Here is a 25,271-nt window from a genome sequence, read left to right as displayed (position 1 = left end):
AGCACTTATTTCTGGAGAATCAAACACTATCTCCTTCCTTTGACAAGAAAAAACCAGCATTGAATGTAATGAAAAGCAATTTTCTGGGTGAGACCCAAAGGCTCCCTGGAGCTATACCAGGCTGATGTGTATACATTAGACCGTGGCAACAGTCAATCGATGGAGTTCTAGGCCTACCGGAGACCACGAGCCAGAACCTGGCCCCCCTTCAGAGACACGAGGAGCAATGGCCTATAGACACCCCCATGTGGTAGGAAACATTCTATGTCTGCCATCTACCAGGTCAGGCATCCAGAAAGGTAGGAATCCCAAAACAAACTACAGCTGGTTAAACAGCTGTAAAGATTGGGGCATGCTTCATTTAGTCTAATCTAGATTAACTGTACAAATAACATCGAGCCGAGACACTAGTGAGTTTCGAACACACAACTGGTTTATGCTGGAGTGATGATCATAGCTGGAATCTTGCAAATAATTCCTCATTAAAATGAAAGCCGAACAAGCAAGCAGAATGCCCCAATCAGAAAACAAGCAAACAAGCATGATGTCACCACAGCAACCGTGCCACTGTCTGCACAACTCCTCCCTCCCTGGAAGGGGGAAGGGGCGGTCCCAGACCACCTATGCTGGCTACTCAACCCCAGTTCTGATGCTGTTGTGTTAGGTGGCAGTCAATCAACTCTGGCTCCAATCCTTGAGCAGTTCTGTGCCTTGAGCTGTTATGCTGAGGTGTGGTGGTGTGCAAGCCAGCTATTATTCCAGAGTACTGAGCCGCTGCATGCGCCTAGGGTTCCTTTCCCTAGGTGCCCTGTAAGTACTGTCCTTGCAGTTTGGGGTTACCTTCCACAAACTGTTCTGGGACTATCTCCGCAGGGTTCTTTTGCTGCTTGGTGACTGCCCGCCCTTGGGGTCAGCTGGGTTTTTTCCTACCCCCATTTGGCCTTGGGTAGGAGGTAGCAACGTTGCTGGCAGGGGCACAAGGTACTGTGCAGCTGTCTGATAATATGCATAATGGCCAGTTCTGTTCCTCCTAGAGATGTGCTTTTGTGGGGGTGTTTGTTTATTTATTTTTGTTTTGCCTGATGTGGCTGAACTTGTATGATTTTGGTGGCCTTCTGCTAGGTCGCAGTGATTACGTCACAGGGGTTCAGCATTTTGTTTGTTCGTTCGGTAGTTCTGGGATAACCAGTTAGCAGTACCTTGCCTGAGCTTCCCTTAACAGTCAGCCTAAGGGCCCTGGAAATACTCATTGGGGCTCATTGGTCCAATAGATGCATCTTCTGAGTCCCATCTCGCTTCGTATGAGTTTGAAGGTTACTCTGTCCCCTTGTCTCAGGGTGATACACATCGTCTTTGCTTCAGCCATGCTGCCTGTTGGGTCAATGACACCTTTGACCCGGAGTCCTGTGAGTTGTGTTCCTTGCTTGTACTCCAATTCACCCAGTCCACTGATATTGATATTCGGGTGCAAGCAGCTTCGGCGTTGCATGCGAGGTTTAGATTGCTGCAACGTGCTAGTTTGGTTGCCTTTCCGGGTGCCCTGCAGCTGCCCCGCTTTGGTTATAGCGACCTATACTTGGGGGTGTTGCACCACATGTACTATGTGCACATGGTGCACATGTAAACAGAAGAATGGGTTGGTATATGTGGAAAAACAATGCACACCATAGCTGGCATATTGACAACACAACCTTACTAAAGATTGAAGAAAAACAAACAATCTCAAGAGTACTAGTTCACCAGTCATTGAAAGCCTTGGAATAACCAAATGAACCCTTGATTTTAAGGACAAGAAAATTGTCACCGAGCCATACATATCCATACCAAGTAACCTATGGTATCTCTAACCTTTGAAGCCATAGAAGCCAAGTCAGTGCTACAGTTTAAAAGTAAACAAGAAAACTTGCCATGAAGAATGCTGCAACCTTCCAAAACCCACCAACAAACACCACGGCCACTATTGAACACCAGGTAAACTCATGCAATAGGTATGCAAAGACCTGGAGAAGCAAGGACAGCTGTGGTGGTTCTATAACCCACTAAAATTTATAAATAATACATAGGCATACAGCTGCTACAGCATAGGTATAGCCCAAACTATTTCACAACCACAAAAAAAAACCTGGCGAATGATCAAGGATCAGTTTAAAATTCTAAACATAAATGAGGTTAATTAAAGATGAAATCTCATGTAAAATGAGTATAAATTGTGCTTTTAAAAGGAGTGTTACATACAATTCTTTTGTACAGTAACAAAATATTAAGGGGAGCCGGTCGGCCGAGCGGACAGCATGCTGGACTTGTGATCCTGTGGTCCTGGGTTCGATTCCGGGCGCCGGCGAGAAACAATGGGTAGAATTTCTTTCACCCTATGCACCTGTTACCTAGCAGTACAATAGGTACCTGGGTGTTAGTCAGCTGTCACGGGCTGCTTCCTGGGGGTGGAGGCCTGGTCGAGGACCGGGCCGCAGGGACACTAAAGCCCCGAAATCATCTCAAGATAACCTCAAGATAAAAGAATGATGCAAAAACCAAGAAAGTATAGCCAGTGAAGATAGCTTCTGGAGATGGTGTATGAAGTTCAAGAAATAAATCAGTACTATCAATGTACTAACAAGGGTGCAGAAAGCCAGTAGACGGAATACAAGAATAGAAAGAGTGGTTGCTAGAAAAGTGAACGACAAAGTGCTATGGTATTACAGTACTTTCACGTTGGGAATTTAGACTAGGGCCAAGCACCATGCTCTCACCTAAACACAATTTGCCAACAGTTTTACATCCAGGTCCCCAAGTCCTACCAGGTGCACTAGGGTAAATGGAGTGAAAATATGATGCCCAATCATCTGACTCAGCCTAGGATGTAAACCCAGTTGTAAGGCAAATGTGCTTACCACTACACCACAGGGTGCAACTAAAGATGAAATTTGAGAAGAAGAATAGGCTGAGGAATAAACTGATGAGTCAACAAGTGTGAATTTATGTTTCTGTGATGGATATCTAAGAGATACATTCTTTTTAGCACCTTTTATAAGCAAGAAATAAATCCAAGTTCAGTCCACTTTATCATTAACCTTGGAACATGTGAACAACACACACAGCTTATGTGTGCGTAACTTGCATCACCATAGTTCAAAAGACATAAGAAAAAGACTTAAAGTTTTAAAATCAACATTAGTTTGTACTGTATATATTCAAGTTAGTTTTCAAGCTTAACATTAATTGTTAAGATTATCTTTACATGTCTAAATAATCCAAATCCAGAAAATTTACTGTCATGGCATTCTTGACAATATTCAAATAGCTATTAATACATTCACACAAAAAAAACTACATCACTAACAATATTTATAACAAATATAAACTACAGTAATTCTTTTAACAAAAGTGATCAGGCATATAAATCAATCTCCACAAGACTTTAGATCATGAGCACAACAATCACATATTATTACTACATGCAACACATTTTTCTACAGTTTAACAAACCTGCTGTGCTAACATCTCCCACACTGCTTGATGTTTTGGCAGCACGATTTGGTGCAGATAACCCAAAGGTTCCTGCACCATTGAGGTAGTTGTTTCCTGGCTCGGAATCATCATCATCCCAGTCATCATCCCAATCATCATTATCGTAACTCATCTGTAACAAATCATTAAATGCTCATCACACATTTATGGTTATATCTATGCAGAACAATATCAAGGGCTGAAAAATAATGAGTTTTATTCCTTCAACATCAACTGATGTTGATGTACATCAGATGTACAGTGATGTACTTTTTGATGCAACGTGAGCTTGACACACTACACGACAAAAATATCTTGTGAAACACTCAAATCCTGTACAGAAATTTGTGTTTGTTGCTCAGATAAAGTGCAGAATATAGTAAGGGCAAAGAGTCAGGCTGTTGGCTGTTTGCATCTCAAGAGCAAAGTTGCTAAAATTTAAACAAGGGGAGACCAAGAACATCCTGTCTGCTTGTTTTTCTTCAAGTCACAATTCTTAATTGTCACATACACAGCATTGGTATGCAACATATTTAAAAAAAAACAATTCACTAAATGCATTTAAAATACTGCACTATACAGTGGAATTTTGGTTTACAAATTTTTCAGTTGCGAGCTCAATTTCTTCGACAAATTTTACTCAGTTTACGAGCTTTGCCTCGCTTGGCGAGTTTCTCGATATACGTATGGGTCGACCGAGCACGTGGTTCCTGGTGGCACCACGTTTAGTTAGTGTCTTCCGCCTAGTGACGATCGCACTTGAATTCTTTGTAAAGAATTTCATTGTTTTTGTGAGGATGACGACAGAGGAAATGGAAAGAAATGTGAGGATGACGACAGGAAAAACAAGAGATCACTTGTAAACATGAAAATGGTATGAGGGTGGTTGTACTAGCTAGGCTGGATAGTGATGATGTGGAGTTGGAAGAGGAACACAGCAAAGAACTGACCACCGATGAATGTCTAGTCCTTCACAAGAGACGGCTGAGGAAATTTCTTTAAGAGAGGAGGAGGAGACAGAAGAGGATGATCCTTCCCCATTAATTAAGAAAATGTGTGCAGTGTGGGAAGAACTGCAAAGTTTTGCTGAAAAGGGTCGCCCAGATAAAACTGTAGCAGGCCATTGCATTAACCATTTTAATGGCAATGTGATGTCTCACTACAGACAAGTGTTAAAACATAGGGAAAAACTAGTGTCTATAGACATTAGTAAAATAAGAAAGCACTCACAACCAGATCCTAGTGTTATGCCTGCAAAACATAGGAGAGAGAGTACCCCATAGAAGTTATCACTGCCTGATGTTATAATGGAAGGGGACTGACTCCCCTTCCAAACAGTAACACCTCTCTTCCTCCTCACCATCTTCCATACACCAACAAGTTATCAATAAAGGTAAGATATAACTTGACATACTGTAGTACAAAATATTTGTAGTACTGTATTATGTATGAAATTAATTTTGAAGTGAATATTTTTGGGAGTGTGGAACGGATTAATTTAATTTACATTATTTCTTATGGGAAAATTTGTTTCAGTTTACGAATTTTCGGTTTACGAACCATCTCTGGGATCTGATTAAATTCGTAAATGGAGGTATCACTGTACTACTGATAAAAACCGACAGTTTACTATATCAATTCATACAATATTTACAAAATTTTTGTACTTTATTTTTTTGCTTCAGAACTTTTTCAGGGGTTATTTTTTCTTGACTTCATTTGAACACATATTGACCTACAACTTTCACATATTCAAGTACGAATGACAAACAATATTTATTAAAACATACAATTAAATTAACAAATTAAAACTACCTTTATTCATTGTTGATAACTTCAACTTCAATTATCTCTGAAACTAGAGTTTCAACTTTGAGTGGCTTCTAAAATTCAAGTTTTTGACCGATTCTCACTATTTTGACATTGTGTGCTCAGCTGTCTGTTCTATAATCCCTTTAGAATGGATTTTTCATAAACTTTACACATTTGGACTTATAATTTTTTTTAGTTTAAATTTGCCGCATATTTCAAATGCCTTATTGACGATTTTCTTTTTACAGTAAACTATACTGAAAACCTATACTCTAATTTGATGAAAATGAAGATCATATGCTATTCTGAGAGAATAATAACTTTAAATGAACAATTGGTAATAGTATTTATTTTTTATTCTGAATTGAAAATCTGAAGTTTTCAATATTCATTTTTAAAATTAATTTTGATTCTCTTGTTTTTCAATTTATGCTGTGATCATTTAGACAAAGTTGGAGCATTTGCCTAAATGATTATGCAAAAAAAAACTGGAAAGTGTGCAAGTTTTAAAAACTTATGTTAAATTATGTTATGTCAAATCGTATATGTATGTCTGTATTGCGCTGTTGAAGAGTTAACAAGCTGACTAATTTCTTGGTACCTATTTAATGCTAGGTGAACAGAGGTTTTTATCACATTAAAATGGAAATGGGGGTATTGATAATAAAGATGACAAAACTAAAATAAATTAACAAACCTGCTGTGATACTGGTCGCTTTTGAGCATTTGCATTGAAGCCTGTACTGGTTGTATGGTCCTGTTGTGTATTAAAATTATCTCCCCCACTCTCACCACCAACATTGGCATATTCGGTGGGCAAAGGGGGTGGAGGCATTGGAGGGGGGGCAGTTGCTGTAACTTCCTGTGGGTGTAGGAAATTTATTATTATGATGATGCTAAACAAAATTACATACTTTATAATTAATTTATGTCTGACAAAATATCAAGACACAATATCATAATCTTATTACGAGTTTAATTTAGCACGCTCCTATATAAAATGCCCAATTACTTAATTATAACAGCACAGCACTGTGCTAGTTTTATCTTATATTGTGTTCCTTCTGAAAAGTCTATTTCCATGAGAAGGTGGCATCAAGACATATCATGTGACATAAGTGTTAGAAACGGATTTTAAAGAAAAAATATTTGTTAGACAATTTGACAGCAATTGTACTAGTTTGACCATCACCCTAGTAAAGCAGTTGCCACTTGCATCAAGAAGCAAGAATATGTAGAAAATGTGTTTGCCAAGACAAGCTAAACTAAACAGCACAACTAGGCGAGTACTACCTGCCTAGCTGTTGATTACAGTATTTTGGGGATCAGCGTCCCCGTGGCCTGGTCAGAGTAAAAATTATTTTACTAAGTAATTTTACGAGTAAATAATTTTACTAGTGTAAAAATTAATGGAAAAACTAAGAAAATGGACTGGCACAAGACAGACAGCAAGGAGAACAACAGTGTTCATATGGATGCTGAGGATCTGTACCAAGTACAGTACTGGAACTATGGGGGGTGTAGCCTACACACATTAAACATTCATATCTTCCCTATGTAATTTTGTAACCTTTACAATAATAAATAAAAGTAGTGTACAAAAGATGAATCACTGTCATCATTACAAAGTCCTCCAATATTAATCAAACAATAGTCAGATTTTTCTCTCTCTTCCATGGTTTGTCAGTATGTAATTTCCTGTCTGTAGTTACAGGATGGCAAACTTACCATTTTTATTTTTGTAATTTATTTATATATAGAAGAGTTGTTACATTCTTAACAACTCGAGGAGCCGGTGGCTGAGCGGACAGAACACTGGGCGCGTGATTCTGTGGTCCCGGGTTCGATCCCGGGCGCCGGCGAGAAATGATGGGCATAGTTTCTTTCACCCTGATGCCCTTGTTACCTAACAGTAAATAGGTACCTGGGAGTTAGTCAGCTGTCACGGGCTGCTTCCTGAGGGTGGAGGCCTGGTTGAGGACTGGGCCGCGGGGACACTAAAGCCTCGAAATCATCTCAAGATAACCTTCTTGTACAGCCACTAGCATGCATAGCATTTCAGTTGTTCTTAATTCTAATTTTCCTCGGACTGCGACCTGCCAAATCGTTTAACAACCAGGTACCCATTCACTACTGGGTGAACAGAGGCTACGGTTAGGATTGGCACCCACTAAATCCTTCCCAGCCAAGAAACGAACACAGGACAAAGCATTCGCAAAATGTCAGGCGAGTGTCTTACCACTTCGCCATGGGGACTTGTATATAGAGGAGTTCTTACATTTTTGTAAAGACATTAGCACGCAATGTGTTTCAGGCAGGTCATTGATCTTAACTTTCCCTGGAATAGGATCCACCAAATCGTTTAAGAACCAAGTACCCATTCACTGCTGGGTGAACAGAGGTATACAGTTAAGAGATTGGCACCTAGTCAATCCTCCCTGGCCAGGATATGAACCCAGGTCAGATCGTTCGTAAAGTGTGGGGGGAGTGTCTTACCACTGCACCACGGGGATGATGATGATGCATACCTGGTTGATACCTGGTTGATGGGGTTCTGGGAGTTTTTCTACTCCCCAAGCCTCCCCAAGCATCTTTCTTAAACTAGTACACTTTATTTTATCATAATTTACTTTGGATTTTGCTGTTGCTTTTGATCCAATTATTGAACTTTAAGTTTATTTTTATTTTTAATTTATTATTATTAACATCTTTATTGACAAAATTCTATTTCAGAAAGGAGTTTCCTTATGCTTTTAATACGTATTTCTCTGCTGCCTTATTTTGAACCTACGTCTTCTTCTTCTATTCACTGCTTATCAAAAGATCTTTCCCATGTATCTTCTCTGACTGGGGCTACCTTACCTTGAGGCGAGGTGATTTCGGGGCTTAGCGACCCCGCGGCCCAGTCATTGAGCAGGCCTCCTATCTACAACTACAGTACATGGTTAGCACAGTTGTCTCATTGGTGAGCAAACCTGGTTTCAATTCTGAGCACCATTATTTCACTCAACCTTTGTACCCATTAAATAGGAACCTGAATGTATAATAAAACAATAGGTGGCTTTAACTGTTTTGATCTGATCTACTGGACATAAATTGTGAAAGTCATGTGTTGGATATTTATGTGATTGCAATGTTTTCTTGAGTGTGGATAATACCTCTGTTGTTTACATTACCCAGGGAGCATCATAAGGTGGTAAACAGTATGATTTGCTCCCCACAGCGTAATAGTGGCTTTAGGCATTGTATGTACTAGCCCTAACTATAAATCCATCACTCTTTGTAAAATCTCTTATGTATGTACCTTACCTAAATAAACATTTTTATTTTTTTTGAACATTGAATGTAAATTTAAAGTAAATTTTATGGCATAAGTTTTCTCCCTGGGATCAAACAAGACTACTAACTGAGGCCTCTGCCTTACTCCAGCTAAATGACCTAATACTTTTAGCTGCTAATAGATGGAAGTGCCATACTCTCATTTTAAGAGAGTATCACTATACACTATGAAGTCCACTATTATTTTGATTATACTGTACTATGTACAAGACAAAAATTCATTTACATAAATATTTTCAAGACAACCATGAAAAGGTGGTGGAACAAAATTTTAATTGCACTGACCTCAACGTATGCAGCAGGGAAAAGTCCAGCCTGACCTTGAGAGTTGGAACCTTCCCACCAGCCTTCTCCAACATCTTGCCGAGTAACACTGAGTATCTCTCCTTCTTTGATACTCAACTCACCAGTTCCAGGCTGAGAGTCAAAGTCATACAACACCCGCACCTACAGACGAAATATTTATAAGAAATCATGAGTACAGTACCTGTATTCTAAAGTTCATCTTTTGAATGCAGAGTGTACGGCAAAGAATGCATGTTTCACATTGCCAGAGGCAGTAAAAACGGCTTTGTTTGTATGTCTATCACTTTCATAAAGAATCTAAGATTTATTCTAAGGAAATGGATCAAATTCTACCAATCTTTGCAAAGATTTCTATTGCAGCAACCAAGTTCTTCCAACAGAAGAACTTCAAAAATATATTTAAAATTTAACTTGGATTTTTCGAAGATGCCAAAAATTAGTAGTGTATTCAAAAACCAAAGAAATGGACAGCATTGCAGTTTATTTCAAAATATGTAAATCTCTTAAGTTTGTCACCGTTTGGGATTTTTTGTTTCTTTTACTACATTCATGGGAAATACATTTCTATAATGAAATCGATGCAAAATTTCTTTCACTTGACCATAAGTCAGACTGGATTGACAAATCTGGGTTTACTTGCAGCTGAATATGAATACAGAATGCATACAAAATAAATTTTGATGAGGTAATTTATTTATTTTCAGAAATTATGGTTTGAAAGACTATAAATCCTCTCTTACTTACATTTGAAGCATAGCCTGAACATTGAAACTGGATTTCCCGTTTTTTTTTTTTATAAAAAAAAAATGCAATATTACCTGTTCAAGTTTTTAATATCCTGCATTTTCTTATTCCACTTTGCTTATGAGAGAGTAAAAAACTACTGTACTTACAAACATAATACTGTTTGTAATAATACTGTATACATATGTTTCAGTGTTTAAAATTTTATATTAGCTATGAGAGGGGTGTAAAATATTTTAGGTACACCCCTGCATAGGGGGTCATCCCTACTCCTGGGTAATTAATTAAAACTTTGAGCCTACAGAAGAATACCTAACTGCAAGTGTCTAATGCTTTCTGGTGTAATCCAGCAAAATGGGAACACAAGTATTTGTAACGAAGATGATGTAACAGATTTTAAAATCTACCTGACGTCCCAATAAAAAAGAAAAAGAAAAAAAAGGTGTGTAAAAATTAGTGTGTAATTTGACCATGCCCACAAATATCATTAATATAAAAAATGGTCCAGTGTGTTATCCAATGACCTCACAGTGATATCACACAACTTGCACACAGTATATATATAAAATAAGTACAAACATCCACTAGACAGTGTGATACTGTATTTGTCAGAGTAAGACTGGGATGTTGATATTTCTGGCAGGTGGGTGCAGGCAATGAATCCCACAATGCTGAACAGTCCAATTGTAAACTATGTGAACACACACTTCAAAACTATATTTGTTATCACTATATATCGAATGAGCTACGACATGGTCAAAAAGAGTTGAAACCGAAGTTCTACTGAACTTACTGGACCCTGCAGCCTCTCCGAGACACAAACCAGGGTTTTACACAACTCCCCCCCATACACTCGAGCTATGTCCATAGGCCGTTCGCCCTCTTTGCCCTTACTTCATTACACTGTGATTGCCCTGTTATCATTTGTTCTAGACCAAATAGCGAGAGAAAGATTTTGAGCTCTGTAACTACTTCATACACTCACGAATATGGGAAGATATTCCTGTGCTCGACCCAGAGCTTGCTAGTGCAAGCTAGACTAGACTAGACTCACATCTCATGTTTTCTCCTGATTCCTTGTATGACTAACCATCCTGTGAGATGGGGATACATATTAAAATGATCTCGGCACAATTTCTATAATAATAATAATAGTGTATTTGCAAGGAGGTACAATGGGTTGGCAAAATTACATAAGACTGGTATTTTTACATTCATGCACAGCCACCATCAAGCATACCGTTAGTGATCTACTAGTGTGAAAATTAGGATTAAGGACTTGCCCGAAACACTATGCGTGCTAGAGGCTGTACAAGAATGTAAGGACTCTTGTACAAATAAATAAAAAAAAAAATTAGTGATTCTGATCTACACACTGTAATGCAAAGAATATGGCAGCAGCTCATTTCTGTGTATTCCTAACCTTGCAAACAAACAATAAATATTCAGTTTGGGCACGTTAGGCTAGAATAAGTATATATATCAAGATTAATACCGAGAGGGTAGTATAACTTGGGGCCTTTAGTGGACACTCAACAAATAATCCTTATTTCTGGGTGACAGCTAAGAGCAGCTTGTGGGGTGGCTTATAACCTCTTTTCTTAATATGTTTTCATTGTTTCACTCTGGCCTGTATGATGGACTAGTCTTGTAGTTTTGTTTCATTGTTGCACTCTGCCCTCTGTAGTAGGCTTAAGCCTTGTTTCACTCTAGCCACTAACAAAAAGAATCACAACCTATCAACGAATTGAATGGCATGCAAGGCACTTGATCACTCATGCCTGACAGTGTACCAGTGCCCCCCCGAGGCACTCGAGACGCACTCCACAAGAGACACTTCACTTACTCGGGCCTGACTGTCACTCGCGCCACCAACCAGGTAGTTTGAAATCCTCCCTTCAAATAGCATCATTAACCCCGTTTCTCCGCTCCCAATCAACGCCTCAAGCCTTCACGGAGCCTGACGGCAGCAACCCCCCCGGAGCTAGCACCCTGCAGGGCGGATCCTGCCAGGAAATAGGCAAGGAAAACCGGAGGCGGAGGACCTACCCACCTGCACCGTCGCCATGTTTACTGTTGTGTCATGGCGTGACGTCACGTCCGCGCCTCCCGTCACTCCCCGCACACCGCCTTATTTCCCCTTTCTATTTCCTCAACGTCACGCCCTCCTCAAGGGTAATTTTCCCTGGTCTCTTAACGCAGGTTTAAGGAACGCATGTGGCGGGGGGGTCTGATGATATGGTGCCCAGATAACAGATATTGGGGAGTATGGAGACAAGTCGTGATAGCCTTGGTGGGCTCAAGTGTGTCCGAGTATGAGTCATGTACAATCTATCTTACGACACCCGTGAATAACACAACCTTCTCACTATGTTCTTCATATATAATAATCAATATATATACACACATATATAGAGATAGATAGAAAGATATAGATATAGATAGTTAAATATGACCGCATTGCTGGGGTTGTTGATCTTATAGTGTGTAGGCTTTATTTGCTTCCATTTATTTTTCAGTATCAGTATTAAGAACAATCAAGTTACTAAAATTCATGGTACTGAAACTCTTGTAATTACTAAAGGCTTTATTTTCTATAACGTTTCGTTCCTCTCTGGAATATCTTCAGGTATAGTAGGTAAAGAATGCATACATACATGATTCAGCTACTCAGAACAAAAAGTTCCAGGAAGGTATGCAAATACATGAGGTACAATTTTGGGCTAAATACATATATTAAAGAGTCAAATGAGTATGGGGTGAGGTGATGGGGGGCAATCAAACATAAGGTAAAGGGACAGAGCCAATTAAACATAGGGTAAGGGGGATAGGGCCAAACATAGGGAATAGTACGGGGATAGGGCCAAACAAACATAGGGAATAGTACGGGGATAGGGCCAGGGCTAATCACACATTGGGTAAGGCACTGGGTAAAATTCTGGTACTCTCATTAGGCGGGATGAGGACCTCGAGACGTCATTATCCAGTGGTGTTTGGTGAGATCTGGCTCTGAGTGTTGGCAGGGAAGTGAAGTCATATTATTCTGTATATTTAAGGTGGGTCTTTTTTCGCATATTATAATTACAATATGAAATATATATATATATATATATATATATATATATATATATATATATATATATATATATATATATATATATATATATATATATATATATATATAAATATAAGTATGGCTTCCAGTGGTACCTGGTTGATGGGGTTCTGAGAGTTCTTCTATAAATATAATTTGAAAATAATTTTGAATCCCCCGGCCTTTCCAGCGAGAGATGGAGTAATTATTCACTCTGCTGCTAAGAGATCGTACATGAACAATATGACAGCATGGGGCCCCTAGAACTGTGGGGCCCCTAGAACTGTAGGGCCCCTAGAACTGTAGGGCCCCTGGGAAGTGCCCAGTGCGACTATGTATTAAAACAACACTGTACAACCCTTTCTGCCTCTCAGAAAATTTAGTATTACGGAGCACTAAAAGAACTCTATGGTAAATACAATCAATATTTCAAGTTTGACTCTCGTTAAATGCAATTATTTTTTTTATATTGAGTACATTTGAGAGGTTGTGTATTGACTTACAATGTTGTTGTGTTGATTTAGGGGCGACGACGATCGTGGGATCGGATGCGCCCCGGCTGCCCGATATCGGGAAATAGCGGAGGGATGGGGTCCCTATAGTCTCTTCAGGCCATAGACCCTACAATCTCCTCAGGCGACAAATTTTACAGTCTCTTCAGGCCGCGGACATGACGGATGAAGCGGAAGGTATGGCGAAGGATGTCATGACGGATGTCATAACATATTCGAAGATTTAAGTAAGGGAGCCTAGTGTTGTCTGGGATTTTAATTTGTTATTATTCTAATTGCTAATTTGTGTTGAGTAATTAGGGTTCGTAGATAATTTTGGGTAGTAGAACCCCAGGCATAGTTACCATAGGTGAGATAAGGATAAATGAGCCAGTAATAGTGTTACCAGGGCAGGGCGAGGTACATAGTATTTGCTTTTAGAAAGTATACCAGCTGTTTTAAACTTTTTATTGCAATATTTAGTATATGGCACTGGAAATTCAACTTACTGTCAGTGAGAACACCGAGGCATTTACCATCTACTCTGTAACTAATTTGAATTTTGTTCAGTCATAGATTAATTTGATCAGAGGATATATTACCAAACAAAATATAGAAGGTTTTATCAATGTTAAGGATGAGTTTGTTAGCAGTCAAAAATGGATCTTTTTAGTTCAGTATTCACTGTGTCATTCAGAATAACATTGCTAGGACTGGAAACAATGAAGGTTGTGTCATCAGAAACTAAAATTGACTTGAGGTGTTGAGAGGCATTTGGAAGATCATCCATGTAGATGAGAAAGAGAAGACCAAGCATACTGCCCTGTGGGACACCACCAGTGTTATTAACTGGTAGAGTGGGAGAAGTAACCTCATTCACAGAGACATACTGAAGCCTGTCAATGAGGTAAGATTACAGGCATGGGAGGGGAGTGACCTCTGACTCCGTACTAGTGTTGCAGTCTCGCGTGAGGACTGAACAATATTCCATACATGGCACCAGAGCTTTGAAAAGCACCATCTCTTTGCGTGGCATCCCGTGTGTGTGATGTCCTCGTTATCCAGTTGCAATGTTTCTTTGCGCAATGTGTGTCATTTATGTTCTACCGCTTTTAAGATTTCCGGTTTTTCCATTCCGAAATAACTTGAAATTGTCACTATGGAATATATTATTTTATGTTTCCCGCTATAAAATCACATTAATCTCTGCACTTTATTCGCAGGGAACTGCAGAGGCGACGCTACTTTCCCTAATGGACTGTATAACCAGTTGGTCCCTTGCCTCGGGTATCCTGTCACAGGCACCCATGCATCACTACTAACATGCACTTGCTCGGGTTGAACTCTAACAGCCATGTGTCAAGTCATTCCTGAAGTCAGAATGATCTTCCGTCAGATCATTCCGATGTTAATTCGTCATAATTTTCATAACTGTAAACATTGGCAGGAAAGAGTGTGCTCCCTACGGGAGATCCTTCACGCAATTCATGACCAGGACAGTGACAAGTACAGGCTCCTCTGGGCCCACATTGTTCACTTAACTCTATGGTGACTAACTGTAGCTATCTGTGTTTGTGAGTGGGTGGTGGTGTGGGTGTTGGTGTGGGTGGTACTGTGGGTGATGGTGTAGGTGCATCGTGTTCAGGTGTTTGTGTGGGTGACAGTGAGCCAGAGTGTGCGTGACCGTGGGGGTGGGGATGGTGTAGGTGGGTGGGTGCAGCACATGTGGGTGTGGGCGGGAGTGTGTAGGTGCAGCTGTAGGCGAGTGTACCAGGTATAGGTGTGAATGGTCATACTCACCTAGGTATAGGAGCCGCGGCTCTTGGGTTCCGCCTCTCAACTCCCAGTCAACTGGTGCATACTGTATAGGATCTATAGCCTATTGGGCTCTGCAATATTTACAATTAAAGCTGACTATTAAATCTGCAAAACAGTTTGTCCTTGTCTGTCCTGTCTATTCCACTAAGTATTTTGAATGTGGTAATCATATCTCCCTTGTTTCTTCTCTCTTTCGGTGACGTAAGGTTTAACCTCTGTAGTCGTTCCACGCAGCTCATACCTCTCAGCTCTGGGACTGGTCTGGTGGCATTCCTCTGAATTTTCTCCAGTTTAGTTTTGTGCTTAACGAGATAAGCGAGGACTTCAAAGGGAGTCCACGCGGGTGATGCATAGTCCAGAATGGTCTGACTTAAAGAATCTATAATGTGTGGAGGTGGTGTGGGTGGAGGTGGTGTGGGTGGTGGTGGTGTGGAGAGGGTGCAGTGTGTGTGGGTGCAACACATCGACTCCACTGCTCACGCCACAACACTCATCCCTCTGTTTGTTGATTCTTCATCTCGTCTGTGTTTAACCCAGCTCTAACCCCAATACCCTCTAAGTAACCCCAATACCCTCTAAGTAACCCCAATACCCTCTAAGTAACCCCAATACCCTCTAAGTAACCCCAATACCCTCTAAGTAACCCCAATACCCTCTAAGTAACCCCAATACTCTCTAAGTAACCCCAATACTCTCTAAGTAACCCCAATACCCTCTTAGTAACCCCAATACTCTCTAAGTAACCCCAATACCCTCTTAGTAACCCCAGTACACTTTAAGTAACCCCAATACTCTCTAAGTAACCCCCAATACTCTCCAAGTAACCCCAAATACCCTCTTAGTAACCCCCAATACCCTCTTAGTAACCCCAATATCCTCTAAGTAACCCCAATGTCCTCTAAGTAACCCAATACACTCTAAGTAACCCCAATACCCTCTAAGTAACCCCGATACCCTCTAAGTAATCCCAATACCCTCTAAGTAACCCCAATACGCCTCTAAGTAACCCCAATACCCTCTAAGTAACCCCAATACCCTCTTAGTAACCCCAATACCCTCTAAGTAACCCCGATACCCTCTAAGTAATCCCAATACCCTCTAAGTAACCCCAATACGCCTCTAAGTAACCCCAATACCCTCTAAGTAACCCCAATACCCTCTAAGTAATCCCAATACCCTCTAAGTAACCCCAATACCCTCTAAGTAATCCCAATACCCTCTAAGTAACCCCAATACCCTCTAAGTAATCCCAATACCCTCTAAGTAACCCCAATACCCTCTAAGTAATCCCAATACCCTCTAAGTAACCCCAATACCCTCTAAGTAATCCCAATACCCTCTAAGTAACCCCAATACGCCTCTAAGTAACCCCAATACCCTCTAAGTAATCCCAATACCCTCTAAGTAACCCCAATACGCCTCTAAGTAACCCCAATACCCTCTAAGTAATCCCAATACCCTCTAAGTAACCCCAATACGCCTCTAAGTAACCCCAATACCCTCTAAGTAACCCCAATACCCTCTAAGTAACCCCAATACCCTCTAAATAATCCCAATACCCTCTAAGTAACCCCAATACGCCTCTAAGTAACCCCAATACCCTCTAAGTAATCCCAATACCCTCTAAGTAACCCCAATACGCCTCTAAGTAACCCCAATACCCTCTAAGTAACCCCAATACCCTCTAAGTAACCCCGATACCCTCTAAGCAATCCATGCAACATTTCGTCTCATGTCATTGTTTTATCTGCAATTTCCTGTTATACTGAAAGTCGGGCTCCAACCTAGTGGTTATCCGTCCTGCCTCTATTTACTTAATTTGAGGACCACTTTTGTAGTTATGAAGAGTCATGAGAGCATTGGCTCTTCCTGAGACTCATGTGTGTGTTGGGCTGGGGAGTGGGGCTGGGGTGGGGTGTCATGGGGTGTGGTGGGGTGTCTCTGGATGGGGAGGGGTGTCATGGGGTGTGGTGGGGTGTCTCTGGATGGGGAGGGGTGTCTCTGGCTGGGGAGGGTTGTCTCGGGCTGGGGAGGGTTGTCTCGGGCTGGGGAGGGGTGTCTCGGGCTGGGGAGGGGTGTCTCGGGCTGGGGAGGGGTGTCTCGGCCTGGGGAGGGATGTCTCGGGCTGGAGAGGGGTGTCTCGGGCTGGGGAGGGGTGTATCGGGCTGGGGAGGGGTGTCTCGGCCTGGGGAGGGATGTCTCGGGCTGGAGAGGGGTGTCTCGGGCTGGAGAGGGGTGTATCGGGCTGGGGAGGGGTGTCTTGGATGGTGCCTGGGATGGGCGCTGGGCTGGGACTTCGTGCGGGCCACGGGAGGGAGCAGCCTTAACCCACACTCTCCATAAAGTTTGACAGTTGTGCTGACAATTTTTGTACATCGAGCGCCGTTTCCTAACAATAGTCTCTTGTTTTATCTTGCCAGAGAAAAAATAACAACTGACGTGCTCTTCGTGGGAGTGAGGCTTAGCAATACAACTTGACAAGGTAGAATAAAGGGTGATTGAGCGGAAGTGGGAGTGTCAACACGGGACCCTGCGTACCCAATATTGATTGCGGGGACTAGGCTTCAGCTCCTGTTCCCGCCTCTCAACTTTCAGTCAGCGTGTGTATAGAAATTGGTGTCTATTATATCTAAAATTTTATTCTGCGTTTATAGCCTGTGTCCACTACTTCACTTCTTAGTGTATTCCGTTTGTTCTTTATTCTGACACTGATAAGAAAACTGAATGTCTCTGTGGCTCACTTGGGTTCTTGCAGTAGTGCCCATATGTTGCATTCATGTACTACTCATGCTAAATTGTCTATACTGTAAATTCCCGGGAGAACTGAGTATTGGGTTATACGTGCTCCCTTATAGTTTTGAGAGTCCAGAAACTATCTGCCTTTTAACCAGTAATGTCTATTGACATTGCCAATATGGCTTCAGTAATGCCAATATGGCTTCAGACCCAAAAAAAGCACTAACGATGCACTCATTAGTATGCTTAACTCGATTCATACAGCCCTTGATAAAAAGGAGCTCCCTGTTGGGTTATTTGTGGACCTGCGTAAAGCTTTTGATACTGTCAACCACCATAACCTTCTTCTTAAATTACATCATTATGGAGTCAGAGGGCACTCCCTACAATACCTCGAGTCCTACCTTACTGACAGGCTCCAATATGTTTCTGTGAATAATACAATTTCTCCCACCCTACCCATCAACATTGGTGTTCCTCAGGGCAGCATACTTGGCCCTCTCCTCTTTCTCATCTACATTAATGACCTTCCAAATGCCTCCCAACACCTCAAACCAATTCTATTTGCTGACGACACAACCTTCATTTACTCCAGTCCTGACCCTCTTGCTCTAAATGCCACAGTAAATACTGAGCTAAATAAAGTCCATCATTGGCTAACTGCCAACAAACTCACCCTTAACATTGACAAAACCTTCTATATTCTGTTTGGCAATAAATCCTCTAGTCTTATAAATCTCAAAATAAACAATACCCAAATTTGTAACAAATTAGATGGCAAATTCCTTGGCATTCTCATTGACCACAAGCTGAATTTCCAGGGACACATTCTAAATATATCAAAAAAAGTTTCAAAAACTGTGGGCATTCTTTCTAAGATCAGATATTATGTACCACGCCCTGCTCTGGTGACTCTCTATTACTCCCTTATCTATCCTTATCTCAACTATGGTATTTGTGCTTGGGGTTCTACTACCCAAAATCACTTACGTCCTCTAATTACCCAACACAAAGCCGCTATTAGAACAATATCCAACTCTGGCCCCAGACATCACTCGGTACCCCTACTCAAATCTCTTAATATGTTAGATATTAAGTCACTGCACATTCTCTCATGTGTATTATACATATATAAAACGCTAAACTATAATGCCAATCCTGATCTTAAAAGCTTCATAGAAGGTTGTAACAGAACCCATGAGCACCACACCAGAAATAAATACAGTTTTGATATTCCTAGAGTACGTCTTAATCAAACTAGAAATGCTCTGCAAATCAAGGGGCCCAGAATGTGGAATGACCTTCCCAACCATGTTAAAGACTGTCCCTCTCTCAACCAGTTTAAGATAAAAACTAAACACTACCTAATAAATTCCCTGTAATCTACCTCACTCCTCTATTGTCAACCCATGTCTGTTATTTTCTTTTTTTTTTCTTTTTTGTAATCAACACTGTTTGTCAACCTATTGTATTTGTGCTGCTTTTTCAGTCATGTTCCCCCTTTTTTTTTTTATCTTTATTTGTATTTGTTCTCAACATCTTTTATTCTTTATGCTCAATTAGTATTAAGTTCTAGATATTAATGTTTTTCTTGCCCGAAACGCATTGCGTAATAGTGGCTTTAGGCATTGTATGTACTAGCTCTATCTATATATCAATCCATTAATGTAACATCACTTGTATGTATATACCTTACCTGAATAAACATCTGAATCAGATAGAATAAAGGGCGATTGAGCGGAAGTGAGAGGCTCCTATTCTCAATAATCAGCATGTCTAGCAATCATCTTTCCTGCCATCTCTGAAACATAACTAGCTCCTGCATCTTCCCCCAGTCATGTTCTGTTCTTCTCATTAAGTTTGCTCATCTACGGGATAGAGGCAACGGTGGGTCCTTTGCCCGAAACGCATTGCGTAATAGTGGCTTTAGGCATTGTATGTACTAGCTCTATCTATATATCAATCCATTAATGTAACATCACTTGTATGTATATACCTTACCTGAATAAACATCTGAATCTGAATCTGAATCTGAATCTTAAGATGTCTCAGGAGGAAGGGGGAGAGAGGGAGATATTTTATTAACAAGTTTAGGTACGCAGTGCAGCTCAGTTACCCTAATCTATGTAAGAGGTTATGGAGGTTAGGAGCTAGCGCAGCTAATATCCCCATCTTGCTGGATGGTTATCTTGAGGTGATTTCGGGGCTTAGCGTCCCAACGGCCCGGTCCTCGACCAGGCCTTCTTTTTGTTACACACACCTAGGAAGCAGCTAACTCCCAGGTGCCTATTTACTGCTAGGTAACAGGGGCATCAGGGTGAAAGAAAGTTTTTCTTCAGAAAGAAAGAAAATCTTACAGTTTATTGCGAAAGAGGAGTTCTCAAATGCTTTAAACGCTGAATTAATGAGTGTATTGTGCTTAGCCAGTTGTTTTCCCCGACACTCATGGTAATTTGTGTACATCTGTTGTTTTTGTAAAACTCAGAGGACTGCCGCAGTTGAATAGTCATCAGTATAAACATGATGCTTATGTGACCTTGAATTATTTACTATCAACAGTATCTAGTGTTGTTGCTCCGTGTATAGCGATGGGTCTCATTACCCGTATAGTGATGGGTCTGTATGGCACTTGTGTGGAAGAGTACAAATACAGTGGGTTGCTGTTAACAGATACATTACACAAAATAAGAACATTCAGTTTGATGACGTAGTTAGCAATTCTGCTCAGACGGTTCGTACATAGTAAAAAAAAAAAAAAAAAAAGCGCTGGTGCGTTGGCAACACTTGCTGGTTGAACGACAGCATCAGATAATTTGTCTCTAAGCAGTGTTGGAAATGTTAAGACTCGTGATCTTAGTGCAGAAGGCCGTATTATGCTGCTCATTTATTTCGTATAGCGTGGAAAGTTATAATTCTTCCATCACGATGATGATTCTTGTGCATCTTAGGGCACGGCGAATCATCACGTAACCCGTCCTCCTAATAGAACGTCACATTTGACGTATACGCTACCTACGGCCGAAAATCGGCGTACTAGAAAATGGTAGCGGGTCGCGAAATTGACATACTGTCCCGTTTTCTGTTTTGGGTCTTCTGGTAGATTAGGATAAGGGCACTTTAGTACGACAGTTATTTGACGTTGGGAAACCTTAGGAGGACTTGCTGTCATATTATGCTGCTTGATTGCCGCTGTTGAGGACAGGAAGCTTGTACTTAGTCATATCGAGGTCTTTCTAGGGTTAGGTCAACTACTGACCTTCACCAGTATGCAACCCACAACAGTTGTCTAAACACCACAGGCATGTTAGACATATGTAACATTTAGACAAAACTTTTTACCACAAAATTTTACAGTTTAAGTCTGCATTTAAGCCTACGATTCAATTAATTTATAATTTTACTGTTGATATTCACCCCAACATATTTGTATTTCCTACAATTCTAAAACGAATTAATATACGAGATAATTTGTTTTTTCATATAACGATAAGGCCAAATTCAATGTGTAGAGACTAGAGAATCTAGGAGAGCTACGACTATAAGTAATACACAAGCAGACGATAGCCTCGTCTGCGCATGAAGGGTATCTGTTATCAGTCCGCTTCAGCATATTTAAAGTATAGCCTCTGTACTCCGCCCGGAGGTGTGTTTAATTCAAAGTAAACCTTATTATAAAACTTTACTCTCATTTTAAGATAGTTCCCCATTAACTGCGCCAAAGGCAGCTTACATGCCTAAACTACATTTGGGGCTTTGTGCGCAGTGGAGCAGGTTTGGTCACTTCTCCCAGGGAAAAAGTCGTATGTTACCAGCGGGTTGATTTTGAATTTGTTGCAGTAACCATGCAACGGGGTTTATTCCTATTGGGGAGTGTTGAAGGTGCTGCCATGGCCGCAGGTTCACTCACAGGATGAGTGGCGCTGCCCAATACTGTCACTATGGCGGCATGTTCGCTCACAGGATGAGTGAAGCTACTTGTCTTCGGAAGACCTACTAAGGATATTGCAATCCTCTCAGGGAGGTGACATTATATGCAGGAATAGAAGGAGAGTACATTTCTTGTGGGAGAAGGGGCCATGTATGGTAGTGGCGGCCAGGTGTTGGAGGAGGATCCAGGTATTGGAGGAGGAGCCAGGTGTGGGAGGAGGGTAGATGTATTGGAGGAGGAGTTAGGTGTTGGAAGAGGAGCCAGGAGTTGGAGGAGGAGCCAGGTGTGGGAGGAGGAGCCAGGTGTGGGAGGAGGAGCCAGGTGTTGGAGGAGGGGCCCCAGGTGTTGGAGGAGGAGCTACGTGTGGGAGGATGAACCAGATGTGGGAGGAAGTACCAGGTGTGAGAGGAAACGCCAAGTGTGGAAGGAGGAGCTAGGAAGCCAGCTTCCCCATCAGCGTCGATCTCTCCACCTTCAGCATCCGGAAAGTGTGCCGTCACCATTACTCCCCCGGGGAACACCACCGGGGCGCGGCCACCAAACACTAGTCGGGCAGGGCAGACGGGTACAGGACACATGTACGTAGTAACATATATGAAGTGCACATCACTAGTGTTTGACCAGTAACTGGACGGGTGACCACGCTGGGAGCCCCGTTCGTAGCCTAGGCGTCCTCAGTAGGCTGTTCCTGTCCCTAACATTGAAAAGTCAGTATCATGCGTTCGTTAAAAAATAAAAAGATGACAAATATAACGAATCAACATTATTATCACTTTGCTTATTTAAACTGAAGGTTGCAGGAGGTGTAGAACAACATTAAGATTCAAGCTGCACAAGAGCTGTGTCAGACTGTTAATAATAATATTAAATTATTCTAGTCATTTTGACAAATTATATCATAGTAGTTACATAATGCGGTATAATTTAGTTGTGGATAATAATAAAGTATAGCCAAGTATTTAAATGTATTTATAGTTATGTATTTCCGTACATTATTTTGTATCGTACTAGCAGCTACATTATACTTTTTTTTATTAACAAGCTTAGGTATACACCGCAATGTGCTCCTTCCCTATTCTATATGAAAGATTACACAATGTGGATACAAAACTAGCTATAAGTTCATCTAATATCCCTATCTCACAGGATACATGGAATCAGGAGAGAACATGAAATGCTGATCTATTATCCTCCACTAGCAAAATCTGGGTACAGCACAAGAATATCTTCCAATATTCGTGAGTATATGAAGCGATGAGTTAGCTGTGAGTAAGGTAGATGCTAGTACGTAATGTTTACAGATGCTAGATGTAATGTTTACAGCTGTACGTGCTTACACGAAGCACGTACAGCTGTAAACACCGGCTGGAGGTGACCAAACACTGACGACCGTTATAGCTGGCGTGTGCGTCAGGAGGCGTGTACCTGTACTGTGTTGGCATTGTGAGGCAGCTCCCACGTGCAGGCACACGTAGCTGGAGATAACCTGAGATACGTGGTTTGATATTATTTACATTGTGTACATATTATTACTTCCCTGTATCATGTTTCAAATGTATTTAATACAAATAATTATTTTATTTATAATTATTACAGAGCGTGAGACACCCCGTAGCATCTACAGGAGATGAGCTACACATGATAGTATCCTAGCGCATAACAAAATACGAATTAAGTAAACTGCAAAAAGGCCTATTGGCCCATGCGCGACAGCATCTATTTATGTGGCGCCCATGAACTGCATAATCTAAATGGAGCATAACAAGGTCAGGATATACCTGAGTGTTTTATTACTAACGTTTCTAGAAATATATCCCAGTGCCCTATTTGCTTTATTTCGAACATTGAACATTTAAGCATGGTTTTTTAAGGCTTTAAATTCTTACTAGTCATAACTCCCATATCTCTTTTGCAATCACACTTCGCAATTTCAACACCGTCCAGCTCATATCCTGTAACTCTATTATCATTACCTAGCCTCAAAACCTTACATTTGTCAGCATTAAACTGCATCTGCCAATCTTTTGACCATTTCAAACCCCTATTTAGATCGTACTAAAGTGATATCCTGCCAAACACACACACCGAAACTACGACGTTGGTACAACGTTCGAACAAGTTTTAACACCTCCTAACCAGTTATACCAACCAATATAGCAAGTTGTAACAACGTTCTAATACGTCATAAACACGTTAAGCCACGATGTAACAACTTTATTACAAGTTGTAACAAGCAAAAAATAGACAGTTTCGGGTTGTGGCTCACTATATATAGTGAGTCTTCCTCCGTGTTTATCTCCCTCCAGATTTTCTTATCGTCGGCAAATTTTTAAATATTGCCGCTGTTATGTGTTATAAATAACAGAGGTCTCAGGATAGATCCTTGAGGCACTCCACTTACAACATTTTCCCACTCCGACTTAACTCCATTTATACTAACTCCTGTTTCCTTTGTTATAACTATGCCCTAATCCAAGCTCCAGTACCGTGAGACTATTTTTTAAATCAGTTTTTCATGTAGCACTGTATCAAAGCTTTGCTAAAGTCAAGGTACACTACGTCACAAACCTTTCCACTATTAACTGCCCAAATTATGCTGGAATAAAATGATAGCAAATTTGTCAAACAAGAACGACCCTTAGTAAAACCATGTTGTGAATTATTTATTAATCTGTCTTTCAAGATGAAGACGATTGGCTTTTGCTATTATCTATTCAAGCAATTTACCCACAGTAGAAGTTAAGCTAATTGACCGATAGTTCGACACACGTGATCTGTCTCCTTTCTTGGAAATTGGTACCACATTAGCAACCTTCCACGACTCTGATACTCTGCCTGACTATTGATTTATTAAATATGCTAGACAATGGCTCACAAAGCTCCTCTTTCATGTGGCACAAGTGGTTGGGCACCATTCCAAGGATTTGGGATGATATAATATCATAAAAACAAAAGAGCATCTGCACCTAACTTAAGTAGTACTTAATCCTATAAAATACCTTAATCCTAAAAATATCAGTTTCAGTTACAGCCCCGCTCCCGTGCCAGGTAAGTCCACTACGGGCTCACCATAGCCCGTGCTACTTGGAACTTTTTGTTCCGAGTAGCTGAATCTAAAACAACAACAACAACAACCTTAATCCTAACACCGCTCATCACACGGGATGAGGAGGGACGCTTACAGATACAGTATCAGACCCTCCCCTTCTTATCAGTCCCTGACACTCATGTGTTGCCCTCAACGAGGCCTTCCTCTTATACTAGTCCCAGGGGTGAACCACCAGTCCCAGGGGGTGAACCACCAGTCCCAGGGGGTGAACCACCAGTCTCAGGGGTGAACCACCAGTCCCAGGGGGTGAACCACCAGTCTCAGGGGGTGAACCACCAGTCCCAGGGGTGAACCACCAGCCCCAGGGGTGAACCACCAGCCCCAGGGGTGAACCACCAGTCCCAGGGGTGAACCACCAGCCCCAGGGGTGAACCACCAGTCCCAGGG

The 25,271-nt window shown here is 41.1% G+C and overlaps 1 protein-coding gene and 1 long non-coding RNA gene across 5 annotated transcripts in view; one reads left to right on the top strand and one right to left on the bottom strand.

Moving 5' to 3' along the window:
- Positions 1 to 25,271, bottom strand: part of SH3PX1 (sorting nexin 33-like protein SH3PX1) — a 61,884-nt gene that overhangs the window by 29,790 nt on the left and 6,823 nt on the right. For 2 of the 4 annotated variants that reach the window (XM_045755672.2, XM_045755670.2), the window contains exons 2-4: positions 8,944 to 9,105; positions 6,017 to 6,181; positions 3,487 to 3,640 (exon numbers count right to left, since the gene is read on the bottom strand). In XM_045755672.2, coding sequence (XP_045611628.2) covers positions 3,487 to 3,640; positions 6,017 to 6,181; positions 8,944 to 9,105 — 481 coding nt within the window. Of the gene's footprint in view, positions 1 to 3,486; positions 3,641 to 6,016; positions 6,182 to 8,943; positions 9,106 to 11,554; positions 11,925 to 25,271 lie in introns of those variants that run through there. The other 2 variants (XM_045755674.2, XM_045755673.2) reach the window with 2 other exon arrangements.
- LOC138354280 (uncharacterized) lies at positions 12,465 to 24,978 on the top strand. Its single transcript, XR_011223528.1, has 4 exons — positions 12,465 to 12,764; positions 13,327 to 13,491; positions 22,922 to 23,013; positions 23,372 to 24,978. It is a non-coding gene; the product is annotated as an uncharacterized lncRNA (long non-coding RNA).

Source organism: Procambarus clarkii, chromosome 62 (genome assembly GCF_040958095.1).
Source record: "Procambarus clarkii isolate CNS0578487 chromosome 62, FALCON_Pclarkii_2.0, whole genome shotgun sequence".
Classification (NCBI taxonomy): domain Eukaryota; kingdom Metazoa; phylum Arthropoda; class Malacostraca; order Decapoda; family Cambaridae; genus Procambarus; species Procambarus clarkii.
Note: the sequence above shows the minus strand (reverse complement) of the source record. Positions and strands in the feature narration are given on the sequence as shown.